Consider the following 15,873-nt stretch of genomic DNA (forward strand, 5'->3'; position numbering starts at 1 on the left):
ATCACCTAAAGGCAGGATCCCAGAGTCATACATTCATACGTGGTGTTCCTTTGATGGAACATGATCTTTTAAAAAAATATAAATATTACAAATATTACAAATATTGGGTGTTACAACCTGTACCCCAAGTCAGCTCCAGCCACCCGTCCTTAAGCCAGTGAAAAGAGCCAACTTAAAAGAGGAAAACAGAAAAAGAGAACCAGGAAACCCCTTAACTTCACCTTCCAGGTTCTGAAGTGAAAGCAAAATTAAAATAGAAGGCAAAACCACGCATGTCTAAGTGCCAGTGAAGACCTGGTCCGGCCCACCAGTGGCCCATCATGGTCTGGGATTCAGTCTCATTCTGTAAGCTGCTCCGTCCCACAAGCTGTTACAACTACGAAATTTCTTCCCAAGAGATAAATTCTCCCCTTGGTCTCTCCCAGCATGGGATTCCAAGAAGAAAATTCCCATTTCTTTGGGGTCCACTGTTTCAATAATATGATAGATAGAGACACAAGTGTCTCTTAAGAATTTCTTCGAGCCGGGCAGTGGTGGCGCAGACCTTTAATCCCAGCACTTGGGAGACAGAGGCAGGTGGATTTCTGAGTTCGAGGCCAGCCTGGTCTACAGAGTAAGTTCCACAACAGCCAGGGCTACACAGAGAAACCCTGTCTCAAAAAAACATAAAACCAAACCAAACCAAAAAAGAATATCTTCACCTAAACTAGGTTAGTCATAGTACTTCTAAACTGAGTGAAGTGGGGCAGACCTATAATCCCAGAACTCTCTCTGGGGAGACTGAAGCAGGAGGATCTAAAGTTCAAAGCCAGCCTGGGCTACATAGCAAGACACCCCCCTTAAGTAATAAGGGTCTGGGGATATAGCTTAGCAGTAAAGTCCCTTGCCTAGCAATTTTCAATACTGAAAAAAATTCTTTACTCACTTGGGATTTGGAGACTCCCAAATTTAACAAATGCTTTGTCTCTTATATGTGCACACACAGTATTTAATGAAGCTTCAATTTTTTTTTCTCTTTTTCTCAAAACCATTCATTTAGGCTTTTTTTTTTTTTTTTTTTTTTTCTGTGAGTCAGTTCCCCAATCTGGGCTGAGTGCAGAACAAATGGGTAGACAGGAGACTACAAATGTTCCATGGGAAATTCGACTGTGGCAAAGAGAAGCTTCTAGAGGAATTATGGCACCTACTGTATGCCAAACAAATGGAGAATATTATCAAAACACCTTTACAAAGCCCTAAGAGGGGCATCCTACATCCATTTTTATTGGTGAGGATCGAGATACTGTTACAACCAGAGCTGGGATTCGAACTTGAGACTGCTGAACATAACGTTCTAAGTGCTGGTCCCCCTGATTTTCATCACATGGACTTCTCTTTCCCCAAGACTTATCATCCCATCTATTCTGGTTTGTATTTTGGTGGTAGTTTGTCTGCATGGGAAAGGAAGGAGAAAAGTAAGCTGGGGTGAAGTGCTGGGAGTCCTTACAACAACCTGTGAAGTAGATAAAACCATCCCGTGTTACAGAGAAAGCAAAATGAACAAAAAGGCTTAGAGAACCAGAGCAATTCAGCCAAGAAAATGGGTGCTGGCACTCGGCCTATCTGGTTCCAGAAGGCAAATATTTCCTACTACAAAATGCTGCCTGCCTCCCAAGGGAGGGAGGAAGCAGTTTCCAGGAAATGAACAGTATAAAATCCACCTCTAACCTACTTAGCATGGGTGGAGGAGTCTGGTGACTCATGGCAAAAGGCTGAATTCTCTTTCTAGGCTGAATAGTTGAGAGAGGCTGATTGGACAGTGAAGATCTTTCGGACAGCCACGCTCCGTGTTTATCAAATTCCAAGGGGGAGATAGTCACAAAGACCTACGACAGGTATGCCACAGAGCAAGAGCTGACGGGGTCTGAGCCAAACAGCTCTTCCCTTTAATACCGAGAGCATTAACGGGGAGTGTCCCCCAAGGTATGGATTTCTCATCTGTGAAGCAGGGAGCCCCAAATCTCTCTCCCGCCTTTTAGTTTATATAAACACATCAGATGTAGGTGATAATGAGCAGTATGGATCCTAACCTTCACTCGTGGGCTGTTGGGAGGAGGCGAGGGACTGCTCTTGGCTGGCAGGGTGTGTTTGTTTTTCACTATAGCTGATATCTTCTATCTGGCAATGTTGCAAAGCCAGATGGGACCCAGTTGGTCAAGAGGAGACTAAGTACCTGGCCTGATCCAGGAGATGGCTGACAATCATAATAGGACTTCTGTTCTGTATCTAGAGGTTGGGAAAAGTAGGCAGAGGAAGCAGCCTCATTCACCTGCAAATATAACATCAATTATTCCCACCAGGGCAGTCTTCATTAAACTTCAGCTATAGTTTGAACACACACCTTTGAATCCTCACACCCTCGTGAAGGACATTGATTCTCATCTGAAAGAGAGCCAGAGAGGCTGGGGATGGACCTTAGTGCTAGAATGTGTAGTTAACAAGACCAAAGGTTAAGGGGTGGGAGTGGAGGAGCCAGAGGCCTACTGTGCTGCAATAGGCTCAAATGACCAAAGACCTACTGTGCAATAGGTATGTAACAGACTGAGCTCCAGATGGGCAGGAGAAGGTCCTAGAATCTAGGTCTCTTAAGTTTTTTTTTTTGTTTGTTTTGGGTTTTGTTTTTTAATGTGCTGTTATGTCCATACCCCAAAACATTTCAAAACAATCACCTACTGTCTCCAGATTTTGAAAAAGAGACTCTCATTATGTAGCCCAGGCTGGGCTCAAATTCCTCCAACTTCCACCAAGGTTATTCCTAACCATAAAATAGTTTTTTTTTTTCTTTAAATTTTTAAAATTAAATTGTGTGTGTGTCCATGTAAAGGTCAGGCAGAGGATAACTTGTCTTTTACCATGTGGAGTACGTGGATAGAACTCAGGTTGTCAGCCTTGGCTGTAATCGCCTTTACCTAATGAACCAAGAACCAGCCTAGAGGCTTCCTCTCCTTTCTCTCTCTTCCTTCCTTCCTTCCTTCCTTCCTTCCTTCCTTCCTTCCTTCCTTTTCTTCTCTTTCTCCTCTTCCTGCTCTTTGTCTTTTTAAACAGGGTCTCCTGTAACCCAAAACGACTTTGTTATGTGGCAGAGCATGACTTTGAACATCTGATCCTCCCGGCTTCACCTCCAAAGAACTAGTTATAGGCATATGCCACCACATTCAATGTCTGTAGTGTCGGGGATTGAACCTAGGGTTTGTGTGTGTTTTAGGCAAGCACGAGATTGAGTTATAACTAGAGTCAGGAATTGCTTATGTTTTCTTACAGATATTATGTTAGTCAGCATCTCATGATGATGATGAATACCAGAGATGACAGAATAACAGGAAAGGGTGAACCCTGACTGCTTTGGGGGTGCTACTTTATGATCAGTTGGTCCCCTTGCTTTGAATCTGTGGTGCAGACGTACATAGTAGCAGGCATGCCTGGCAAAACAAAACCTCTTCACTCCCTCTGGAAGCCTGTCAGAATGGGGCGCCCTCCCTCAGTGAGTAACACTCCGACCTTCAAAGGGTTCCACCTCTCAACAGCGCCACCGTGTGGACATAAACCTTTAACACACAGGTGCTGGATGCTAAGTGTCTGAGGAACTGGAGCTTACTGTGATCTGAGAAACTGGTTTGTAAACTATGTCAGGCAGTGCTATCTGGCTCAGGTCACCTTCGTAAAGGGAACTGTGAATGTCCTTCTCTCTGACAAATCCTGTGTTTCTTCAGAGCCTAATAAAGGCTTCTTCGTCTGGAATTTTCCCCAAGATAAAGCTTGGAATTGTCAACTCGATTTTTTTTTGGGGGGGGGGGGGGTTTCTTTTCTTTTTTCTTTCTTTTTTTTTCTTTTTCTTCGAGACAGGGTTTCTGTCCTGTCCTGGTTTCGGCCCTGGCCATTCTGGAACTCACTCTGTAGACCAGGCTGGCCTCGAACTCAGAAATTGGCCTGCCTCTGCCTCCCACATGCTGGGATTAAAGGCTTGCGCCACCACTGCCCAGCTCGATTTTTTTAAAGATTTATTTACTTATTTTATGTATATGAGTACACCATTGCTCTCTTCAGACACACCAGAAGAGGGCATCAGACCCCATTACAGATGGTTGTGAGCCACCATGTGGTTGCTGAGAATTGAACTCAGGACCTCTGGAAGAGCAGTCAGTGCTCTTAACTGCTGAGCCATCTCTCCAGTCCTTGATTTCTTTTTAACTTTTTTTTTTGTTTAGATTTGTTATGCCTATAGATTTTCCTGCCTGCATGTACCTGTACCCATGTATGACTGGTGCCTGTGGGGGTCAGAAGAGGGCATTGGAGCCCCTGGGACTCAGATTACAGCTCCTTTTGACAGCTGCCCTTCGAGCCATCTCTCCAGCCCCATGAAACCCAAGCTCTTCAGCTACTGTAACGATAGTCAGAATTTGGAGCTGGAGAGTTGGCTCCCTGGTTAAGAGCCATCTCTCCAGCCCCAATTTTTTTTTTTTTTTTTTTTTTTGAGACACGGTCTCACTATGTAGCCTAGGCTTTCCCTGAACTCATAAACCTCCTGTGTTAGCCTCCCAGGTGCAAAGCAAATCTCCTTATTATGAAAATGATTACAAACCAAGATAACTATTTACAGAACTAAAACATAACTCAGAGTGGACATTTGAGTTTGATATGATTTTATTTAAAAATTTGCAAGGTTGAAGGATGGATCTGAGTTTTTGTCAAAAGAAAGCAATTTTCGCAGCTTATATCAGCCTTTTAGCTTTATGTTGGATAACAACAGAAAGAGATTTGACTTCTGTTTAAGATCCTCACTTCAGTATGAGAAGCCAAGTTCCTGGCATTGTGCAGCAAGGTCACTTGGCCCAGCCTGGTGTAAGGCTCATGGCCAGCCTTCTGGCAATGGGAGGCCAGTTCTCCTCCAGACAATACAACAAGGATGTCTCCCCACTGCCGTCTGCACAGGGTCCTCAGAGTCCTGTATTTTTACAGCTGGAAAATGTGAAAGGACTCTGTAAACTCATCCCCTCCGACAAATCCAACTCCACTAGCTCTTGAGGGTAGCGGGTATAACATGAGCGGAATGCGTGAGGTGCTCCATGCTTAACAGAGCAGCTCACAGGTTAAAAATTAAGTCAAGAAGCATGCCTTAGTATTTTACAATGTGACTTAAAGAAACAAAGCAAGATGCACAGCACATTCTTGCTGTGGCACTGTAAACTCCTACGGACGATTGCTACCGGCAGCCAAACAGATGGGGAGGAACCACGCACACTGCCATATTGGTCAGTACCCAGTTTTTCAAACGGGTTACTGAATTTAGCCTGAAGGAAATAAGGATCTACAAACTAACAACTTTGTTACTATAAATGATGAGGTAGATTTTTTTTTCCTAATATGGTAAAGTGAAGACAAAAGAAAGTCTAAACAACATTTAGTCTTCTTTTTAAAAAACTTCAGGCTATAACCGCGGGTCACACACAATGCAATTACAGAATGCGAGGCGGCAAGCTCAGAGGTTATGCAGACACATTATTTGCTTGAGATGCTACTTGAAGAGTCAATAATCAGTCTTGGATCGATCAACTCCTTCCAGAGAACAGTGATCTAAGGAAACAGACAAAACACCAAATTTAATTCATTTTTGACATCACATAAGCTAAAAATTATAGTTTAGTTAAGTAAGTTTCTGTGAGGAATAGTCAGATAATGAGAATACTTTCAAAGCTAGTAAAATTGAGTTTATTCACTTGAAATGCAGCCTTTATGTTAAACGTATTTCTACCTTTGATTTAGAGCAGGGACTGGGGTGGTGAAAGGAGATTCTGTGGTGTCAGAAAGATTCGCCTTATAGATGGGTGGCTCTGGGAGCTAAGGGGGCCTAGCAGCCAGTACAAGGTGGCTGATGTCCTTTCTCTGCCACCAGGCAGTTCTTACCCTAATCTGCCTAAGACAGAACTACCATACAGTATACCAATAGAGACGCCCCTAGCACTCGGCAAGGGTGAGTGACGAGAGCCATCTAGTGTCCACAAGGGGAAACTACAGGTTTTCTGCTTGCAGTTTTCTACATATTTTTTTAAAAAGTATGTTGAAATATTGCAAACATAGAAGCACAGGAAATGAGGCCAAACCATCTGATGCTGCCACAAACCCTAAGAACGTGCTTCTAGGGAAAAAAACTAAAAAGATCTTATACTTTAAAAAACACAAGCAAGTGCAGGGCATGATGGTGCAAGCCTTTAATCCCAGCACTTGGGAGGCAGAGGCAGGAGGATCCCTGTGAATTCCAGGCCAGCCTAATCTACAAAATGAGTCTGGCCAGCCAGGGCTCTGTAACCCTGTCTCTAAACAAACAAACAAACAAACAAACAAATACATAAATAAAACCAAAACACAGGCAAGCACAAAATGTGGTTGAGAGTTCAAACAAAATGTGAATTTTCAGCACTGAAATATAATAGCAAATAAACACAATGTTCCAAATGCAAACACAAGAGGGAGGGAGTGTAGTCTTAACCACAATCAAGCTGTCCAGAAGTTACCACCAGCAACTGACTGCTGGCTCCCAACACAGGGAAACCATGTACTTTCCAGGAGGTTAGGGCTGGCACGATGGCTCATCAGGAAAGGTGCCTGCTGCCAAGCCAGACAATCCGAGTCAGATTCCCAGGATCCACATGGTGGAAGCAGAGGACAATTGGAAGTTGTCTTCTGACCTACACATGTATGCAGCCATATACGGTTGCATGCACATGTGCACGTATGCACGGATACACACACACACACACAAATAAATCTAATTTTAAAAATGGAACATCAGAGGGCAGAACCACCACATTATGTCATTCTTTGTGCCATCTATCTATCCATGCTCCTCCAAGTCAGGACTGGGGAACCCGAGGGCAGGAACAACTTGTAGGGTACATGGAGGCTTCTGAGCTCCCATCTGATCTAAGTCTGGGCTCGTGGCTAAGCTCAAGCTATAGCAATGGCTCTCGAAGTATCTGGCACTACAGAGTCTGACAAAAGCCAATCTCCTAAGGAAACCTACACGACTAGGATTTTAAAGCAGTGCTGTGCTTTTAAACGAGGACATAGTGTTTGCGTGTCAGGTGGGCTCTGGGAGATCCATGATGGTACCTTGCTTGGCTATTCTGAAGGAAGACTAAATGCCCCCAGAGCCCTGATCCTTTAGGATTTTAATACAAGCACTTCAGGAAGCTGCAATGTCAGCTTTTGTGCATGCCCCACCCCCGACTGTCAGTGGAAAGCATCAAGAGCAGCACACCTACCCTCTTCTCCTGTCTCACGGCGTACTCCACCACCTCGGTTCCGTTTTCATTGTGATAGACCAGATCAAACTTCCCAGGTTCTTTCAAAGCTGAAACCAGAGGGTAAAGACAGTAAGTCACTTCTCCATGATTAATACGTTCTTCATGGGGATTTCAAACCACTGGAGAACTGCTGTGTAAGTTGGGGACACACAGGAAAGGGGAGCATCCTACTATAAAAGACACAGCCTCTTTAGTATTGCTCGGAGATGAGACTGCCTCATCAGAATAAACGGGTTGATAAACAGAAGTACACCCACGGAGAATGCGCAACCACAGGTATTCCCTAAAGGTAATCCCGAAGGAAGGTACAGAATGTTGTCATCAAAAATCACGCATGCCTATGCCGGGCAGTGATGGAGCACGCCTGTAATCCCAGCACTTGGGAGGCAGAGGCAGGCGGATTTCTGAGTTCAAGGCCAGCCTGGTCTACAGAGTGAGTTCCAGGACAGCCAGGGCTACACAGAGAAACCCTGTCTCGAAAAAACAAAACAAAACAAAACAAACAAAAAAAACAAAAAACAAAAAAAAAATCATGTATGCCTAAGCTTAAAAGCATGAGCAAGCTTCAGCCTTGTGTGATAATTTGAGATCAGAAAAATGTTGATATAAGCTGAGACCATTTAAACAATCGGTAACTGATGGGCAAAATTATAAACGTCTGGAAAACATCCCAAAAATATTCATCCAAACATTGACAGTCTTGCCAGGGATGCAGCTCAGTTGGTAGACTGTTTCCCTAGCAAGCAGCAAGCCCTGGGTTCAGTCCTCTGCACCCCATAAAACGAGGCATGGTTGTGGTCATTTGTAATTCTAGCACTGAGAAAAATCAGGTCAAGGGCATCCATTACTGGCTACCCAGTTTAGGGATCTTTGAGACTAGCTCAACAAAACAAAACAAAAACCGGGAGGAGGGGGAGGGGGAGGGGGAGGGGAGGGGGAGGGGGAGGGGGAGGGGGAGGGGGAGGGGGAGGGGGAGGGGGAGGGGGAGGGGAAGGGGAAGGGGGAGGGGGAGTAAAGGGCTCACTTAGCAAGCAGAGGTGCTTGTAGCATAAGGCCAAAGACCTGAGTTTGCTCCCCAGTACCTGCATGGTGGAAGGAGAGAACCAACTCTTCCAAGCTGTCCTGACCTCTACATGTCTAAACAAACATACATACACACACACACACACACACACACACACACACACACACACACACGACTAGGGAGAGACACAGAAGCTAGGGGTGGGAGAGAAATAAAAATTATGTGAATACAGTGCTCATGTATAAAATTCTCCAAAAACAATTAAAATTAAAACAAACACAACAAAACCCCAAAACTTTAATCATCTTTAATGTATAAAGAAATAAAAAACAAAAACCCAGCAGCAACCCCATATTGTGTATTTGGATCTAGAAGAGCAGACAATGAAATAACAAAGTGTTTCTTTTCTTTTGGGGGGGGGGAGGGGAATTGACCCCTGCCTCCTGCAGCTCTTACCACTTCCTTCCTGTGGGGCTCCTTCAGGGCTTAGATGCTGAGCTGCTAACACCAAGGATGCTACTGCTCTGAGAAGCTTCTTTTTTCACTTGGCAGGCTTTTTGTTTTGGTTTAAGACCTAGCTGACTCAAACTGGGAGTCCTCCAGCCTCAGCATCAGAGTACTGTGACCTGAGACACTTTGGAAAGCTCTGGGCTGGCATCTCCTGGAAAACCTTCATCCTGTTCTTCACAGCAGGCTCCATCCACTAACTTCAGGAAGTTCGCAGGCAGGGTGCCACTATTCCCACTGCAGGCAAGCCACAGGCAACTCCACTCGCCTTAAGCATTATCCCTTCTCTGATGCCCCGGTTTAGCTCCTCGGCACAGTGTTGTTGTTTTGAGACACAGATTCTTATTGGGCCAGTTGGGCTGGCTGGTCACCGAGTCCTAGGACTCTACCTGTGCCCACTTCACCAGCACTGGGATCCCAGGCACCCACCATCACGTCAGGCTTCTGTCTCACATGGGTTCTGAGGTCAACCTCAGGTCCTCACGTTTGCAAGGCAAACCTTTATCATCTGAGCTTCCTCCAAGAATGCCCTCATCTACTTACTCTGCTTCCTGGTTAGGTACCCAAGCTACATACAGTAAAAACCCCTGTCCAGGCTATCAGGATCAATAGCTGTAGCTAGCCAGGGATAAAGGAGAGAGAGCCATTTACAATAATACACCATTGTCTACACAGGCCCGGGCTTCAGCCAATCCCCAAGATAACAAAAATATAAGTAAAATGTATAAACTTACACATATAAAATAAAATGTCTGAAATGGGTGTATATTTAATACCCAAAAGTACGTTCATTTGCCAACCTTTCTGAGTGGATCTCATTCACTGAAATGATGGAGATACACACACACACACACACACACACACACACACACACACACACACACACACACAAACCATACCCCCATTATTTATAACTTTTCCTTTTGAGTTTGACTTTAAATCTCTTTTTCTTTTGGTTCTTTGTGGGTTTTTTTTTTTTTTTTTTTTTTTTTTTTTTTTTTTTTTTGCTTTGTTTTGTTTTGTTTTTTTGAGGCATGGTCTTATAGCTAGCCCAGGCTGACCTCTAACTTTCTTGGTAACTTCTAACTTTGTGACTGTAACTTTCTTTGAGGATGACCCTGAACTTCTAATCTTCCTGTCTCAGGTTCCTGGGCACTGGTATTACAGGAATGTCCCACCAGTTTTAGGCAGTGCTCGAGCTGGAGCTGGGCCTCTTTGTACACGGTAGGCAAGCACCCCCTCTCTAGTCTTCTCACCTTACTTTACAGCTATGTAAAGTATCTCACTTGACAGCTCTGGCTGCCCTTAAGCTTGTGATCCTCCGGCCTCTTCCACCCCTCGAGTGCCTGGGATCAGAGGTGAGTGAGCACTCCCAACTGTGTTTCTCTTTGAGCCGATATGGAAGGACAGGGAACGTAGGAGAGCAGTAGAGTACTGGGCTCTATGCCCACCTGTCCAGTGGGCAGAAGCCATGATTCTGATTCCTAACACAAGACACCTAAATACAATGGTTTTCAGGGTTATCTGGGTATAGATTCTTCTTAGCGGTTTTGATTGGAACCTCCTTGAGTCCCTATTCAGTTTAGGTTCCTAGAAGTAAGTACTTTTGCAGTTGACATTCACCAGAATGTACAATCTTCTGCCAGAGTGAATAATGACAGGATAAGAGCAACTAGCCCAACAGCTCTGGCCCAATGTCTCCATCCAAGGAGAAGGTGCAGAGGCCCCTGAGGCTACAGTGTGCTGGCAATGGAGAGCGGAGAATGGCACCTAGTCCCTGGTGAGTGGAGGCCGAGGGAGAACACTCCTTAAGGAGGAGAGGCTGTGCAGAAGCTGCTGTGGATGGCAGTCTAAGGCTCCACAGTCACTCCTAAAAGACTCACCTGGTAAGGAGGAGAGGACTTCTATATCCACTTGCTGGGTCTCTGGATCGTGGCTTAATATTTTTCCTTCCTTCCAAAAATAAAAGACCATGTCAAAAAACTCTACGTAAAACACTGTAATGTACTAAAGGTCACTCAGTAAGTAGACTTCAAAATGGCTGCCTTTATATAATATAAATTTATCTCCACAAATCAACACGTAAGAGAAGAATAAAAACAACAGACTTATAAGCACTTTACCTGAACATACGGAAAAACTGTTAGAGGTAAAATAGGCACACGTTAGTCGTGACTGGCAGATACCTACAGCACTTGACAAAAGGGAAAAATGATTGTAGGTCCCCAGAATTGATGGGGTGTAGGGAGGAAAGCAGCTAAAGCCATGTGTTCAAATGAGGAGCAGCCCAACAGCTTTCACAGAGAGAGCTACACATCACAGCGCTTCCAAGCGAGCACTGCTGGGGACACTTCAAATCCCAGGCTCCCAGGTTTCAAAGCTGGTTTTCAGATGCATGAAGAAGATGCACTGAATCTGGGTGTAATGGTGCATGCCTGCAATCCAAGCACTGCAGAGGCAGAGAGGCAGAGAGGCAGAGAGAGGCAGAGAGGCAGAGAGAGGCAGAGAGGCAGAGGCAGAAGGGTTATGAGTTCAAGGCCAGCTTGGACTACATAGTTAAAACACTACCCCTCGAAATTATAAAGTCAGGGGGAGGGGCTGGAGAGAAGGCTCAAGGGTTAAGAGCACTGTATGCTCTTTCAGAAGACCCGAGTTCAATTCCCAGCACTCACAACCGTCTGTGACCCCAGTTCCAGGGGATTTGACACCCTTGCATACATACACACAGGCAAAACACCAATGGACATAAAATAAAAATAAAAAATCCTAAAAAAAGGTAAAAAGAAGACCCACCATCCTGTGTATATGGTTGACAATGGGAAAACTAATGGGCAGCTGTGGGGCCATATAATGAAGCCAACCAATGAGATCTTTTTCGTTGTTGTAATTCAAGACAAAGTTTCTTCGAGTAAAAGCCCTGGCTGACCTGGAACTTCTTTTGCAGACTCGGCTGTCCTCAGACTCAGAGATCCATCTGCCTCCGCCTACCTCCTGGCTGCTGGGATAACAAAGGCACATGCCACCTCACCTAGCTTCCAATCAGCTCTTTTTTTTTTTAAAAAGATTTGATTTTTACATACGTGCGTACGTATGTTAGTGTGTGCACGTGCATTCTGGTGTGGATCCCCTGGAGCCGGAATTGCGGATGGGTTTTGAGCCACTTGACATGGACGCTGGGAACCAAGCACCTCTGCTTGCTCTTCTCTCTAAGAGCAGCGAGCAAGTCCTCCTTAAAGCTGAGGCTTCTCTGCAGCCCCGGCACTCTGCACCTACCCTCACCATCTGGGCACAGACAAGACATGCTTTTATTTTCTCACTTGCTTTGTCTTTGCGTAGCTATGTATTTGTTCTTGGGACAGTCCCAGAGTTTGATTCTCAGAAGCACAGCAGTTCCGTGTACCTCACACGGAGCTCACATTCTGATTTGGTTTTCTCAAGTATCAGCAACAAAAGACTGGGAGACTTCCCGGTGACGCTTATAAACATCCACAGGGCTCTCACCTCCACTTTATGATATTATTTACCAACAGTGTTTACATTATCCACGGAAATATTAAAGTATTATTTAAATACATCAGTACTTTATTTAATATATTTATTTTATATATATGAATACACTGTAGCTGACTTCAGACACACCAGAAGAGGGCATCAGATCTCATTACAGACGGTTGTGAGCCACCATGTGGTTGCTGGGATTTGAACTCAGGACCTCTGGAAGAGTAGTCAGTGATCTTAACCACTGAGCCATCTCTCCAGTCCACTTCATTTATTTAAATGCTTTTGAAAAGGGATCTATATTAGCCCAGCTGGCTTCATATCCAAAACTCTCCTGCCTCAGACTCCCTAGTGCTGGGATCATAGGTGGGTGCTGCTATGTTGGACAAGTTTCTGATATACTGAATTTAATCTTTTTTTAAAAAAAAAAAAAAGAGACAGAGGCTTATTATACTGTCCAGGCTAGCTGTAAATGATTTCCTGCCTCCGAGTCCTGAGTAGTTTGGACAACAGGTGCACCCCACCACCAGCTAACTCCATTGTTTTCATAGAAACAGCCTTACCTTGTAGTCAGAGACATCAGGAGAGTAGTCAGATGTGAGCTCCAAAAGCTAAAAAAGAAGAAAACTCCTTCAAGTACACAAATCTCCCCTTACACCCTCAGTCACTCCTTCAAGTACACAAACCCCCCTACATCCTCAGTCTCCTAGGACTCCTCTTTCCTACCCCAAGAACATGGGCTGTGCCGGGCAGAGGTCCCGTTCTTCCCACGCATCTGAGGCCCCACCATGATTCCTGATGATTGCAGACAGTTTCTGTAAACATTACTTAGTGAGATTCACTAAGGATGATGGGGAGGGGGGTGATCTTATTTTTGCTATGGTCAGTGATGTTTTAACATATACCTTAAATGCAATCTTTTCTCCGACTTGAGGGGCAGCTGCCAACAGTGGTAATAGACTATAATCCTTCTTGGGGGTCTCTACTGGATTCTGGAAAACAGACATGCGCTGTCATTACTGGGGAGGAAATGAGAGCTGACACCACGCCACAGGGTTGAGATGAGCTGCACGGGGGAAGGGAGGAGGCCAACTCATAAACATTAAACGCTCACCTGGATCACCATGGATGAGTTTGTTAGAATATCATTTAACTGTTTCTGCTTCTGGCTCTCAGAGCTTCTATTTAAGATACAGGAGACAGCTTGCCCTCGTCCTCGCCCTCGGCCCCGAACACCCCGGCCCCTCAGTCCCTTCCCAAACAAGAAGTCCTCTCCTCGCCCCCATCCTCTTCCCAAACTTGTGGGGACAGGCACATTGGGAGGACCAGGAGCTTGTCTGCCTCTGTTTGAGTCAGAAGGTTTCCATCCCATAATACCCGGAGTCTCCAAGGACAGCCCTGGACTGGAACACCCCTGCCCTGCAAAGAGGCCTGTTGTCTTTAAGAAGTCAGGCGGGCCCTCGAGCATGTTCTTGGACACCAGGAACTGGTCTTCCGACTCTGAACTGGAGTCTGAACTAGATGATGAGGTTTTGGAGGCCTTGCCCTTGCCGGAGTTGAAGGTAAAGCCAGGCTTTGAGGCCTGTCTGTTGGCAGCGGCAGTTTTTGTAGCAGGTCCATCTTTCAACAACTCAGCTGACAGTTTCTCTGAAAAGGTGATCCCCTGCATCGTGATACTACAGTGGCCATCGCTGACTGACTCTGGACAGGACTCAGACTCTGACAGGTAGCTCGAGCTGCCTTTTGGTCCTGTGCTGCTTCTCCTCCGGGCTTTAGCAAGGCTGCTTCTGGGGGAGGCCTTGGAGAAGCTGCAGTTCTGTGAGCCCCCCTCTTTAGGTGTGTGTCGTTTGGGAGACTTGGAGGCCCTGGTCTGCTTCTTCTGTTCACATTTCTCCTTTCTTTTTGAAGACTTCTTTTTGGAGTCTTCCTCGTCCTCCTCGGCTGGGCTGCCTGTCACTTTGCTTTTTCTCTTGCTCTTTGTCTGCCCCATCTCATCCAGGAAGACTTTGGTTTCCAGGTCCGAGGCCTTCTCATTATGGCTGTTGTCCTGCCTCTTCCAGTGCTTCTTCAAACACTTATACCCCTGGTCCGTTTCCTCATCCTCCATCAACTTCAAAGCCCGCTTCTTCGCTTTCCTACATGGGAAGTTAGAGTCGCCACCATTGCTTACTATCAAATTCTCAGGAAGTCCTTGGTCTTCTAACTTAACCCTGTTGGAAGAGGGGAGAAGGCTCAAATAAACAACTGGTAAGCACAGGTCCAGCAAGCACAGGCCTGGCGTGCACTCGCACATGGCCAAGACTGCAGACTGTCACATAGCTAAGGATGAAAGATTCCACAAAATTACCCACACAACACAGCTCTTTCATGTGGCTGGTTTGTTTTCTCTTTGTTGTTTTGAGACGGGGTCTCGCTCTATCACCTTAGGTGGCCTGGAACTCACTGTGGAGATCAGGCTGGCCTCCAACTCACAGAGATCCATGGTCTCTTCTTCCTGAGTGCTGGGATTAAAGGTGAGTGTCATCATGCTTGGCTCACTGTGGCTAGTTTTACTAACTTAATGTATACTGGGGTCCATGCATTTTTCTCTACCTTATACATCACCAACAAACTAGGTTATCTTTCATTTCTGAGATCCCAAAATACAACTCTAACAGGTAACTTGCCAAGCCCCACAGCTGATAAGTAACAGGAAAGATAGTCTGACCTTGGCTCACCTTACTTCAAAACTCACAATCTTTTTTTTTTTTTTTTTGGTTTTTCGAGACAGGGTTTCTCTGTGTAAGCCTGGCTGTCCTGGAACTCACTCTGTAGACCAGGCTGGCCTTGAACTCAGAAATCCACCTGCCTCTGCCTCCCAAGTGCTGGGATTACAGGCGTGTGACACCACCGCCGGGCACAATCATTTTTTACAATATAACTTTTTAAAATTTTATTGAGAATTTCATACATACAATTTATTTCAATCACACACACAAACACCAGCTTCCATCTTCTCTCAGATGCCGCCAACTTCATGCCCTCTTTTCTTTTTTTTCTTAGTAACATTTTATTTAAATGTTAATCAAAGGCTTTACAAGTTTGATAATGCTCAATAATAACAAGATGCCCACACAATCAGAAGTGTAACCCAATGCCCAACCTAGATATACAACTATCTTTGACTGGTGGAGACACGCGAACATCTGCCTCCATCTCTCCATCTCTCTCTCTCTCTCTCTCTCTCTCTCTCTCTCTCTCTCTCTTTCTCTCTCTCTCTCCTAGCTCCTCCTCTCCTTCTCCTCTCCTTCCTCTTCCTGTCCTTACTCTTCCCACCTTAGCTCCTCCTACATATCACCCTTCCTGTTAAAATAAAACTTTTCTCTCAAGATACAATTAGAGCATAACTAGACCAATTTGTGTCAGTAAGGTACAAGATAGACCTAATACCCAGTCCATCATTTTGTTGACTAACCAGAACCTCTATCATCCCTCCTAACTAAAAGACTTAGTTCTGAACCTGGC

At 45.1% G+C, this 15,873-nt stretch overlaps 1 protein-coding gene across 1 annotated transcript; it reads right to left on the reverse strand.

Moving 5' to 3' along the window:
* Window positions 1–4,662: 4,662 nt before the first annotated feature.
* Window positions 4,663–14,662, reverse strand: LOC117710243 (coilin-like). The gene is made up of 6 exons (XM_034504996.2): window positions 13,484–14,662; window positions 13,275–13,361; window positions 12,933–12,980; window positions 10,755–10,824; window positions 7,299–7,387; window positions 4,663–5,610 (listed from the first exon to the last, which is right to left on the reverse strand). The coding sequence occupies exons 1-6, from the start codon at window positions 14,660–14,662 to the stop codon at window positions 5,536–5,538; spliced, it is 1,548 nt and encodes a 515-aa protein (XP_034360887.1). The 3' UTR covers window positions 4,663–5,535.
* Window positions 14,663–15,873: the final 1,211 nt, after the last annotated feature.

This window comes from Arvicanthis niloticus, chromosome 6, assembly GCF_011762505.2.
Source record: "Arvicanthis niloticus isolate mArvNil1 chromosome 6, mArvNil1.pat.X, whole genome shotgun sequence".
NCBI lineage: Eukaryota > Metazoa > Chordata > Mammalia > Rodentia > Muridae > Arvicanthis > Arvicanthis niloticus.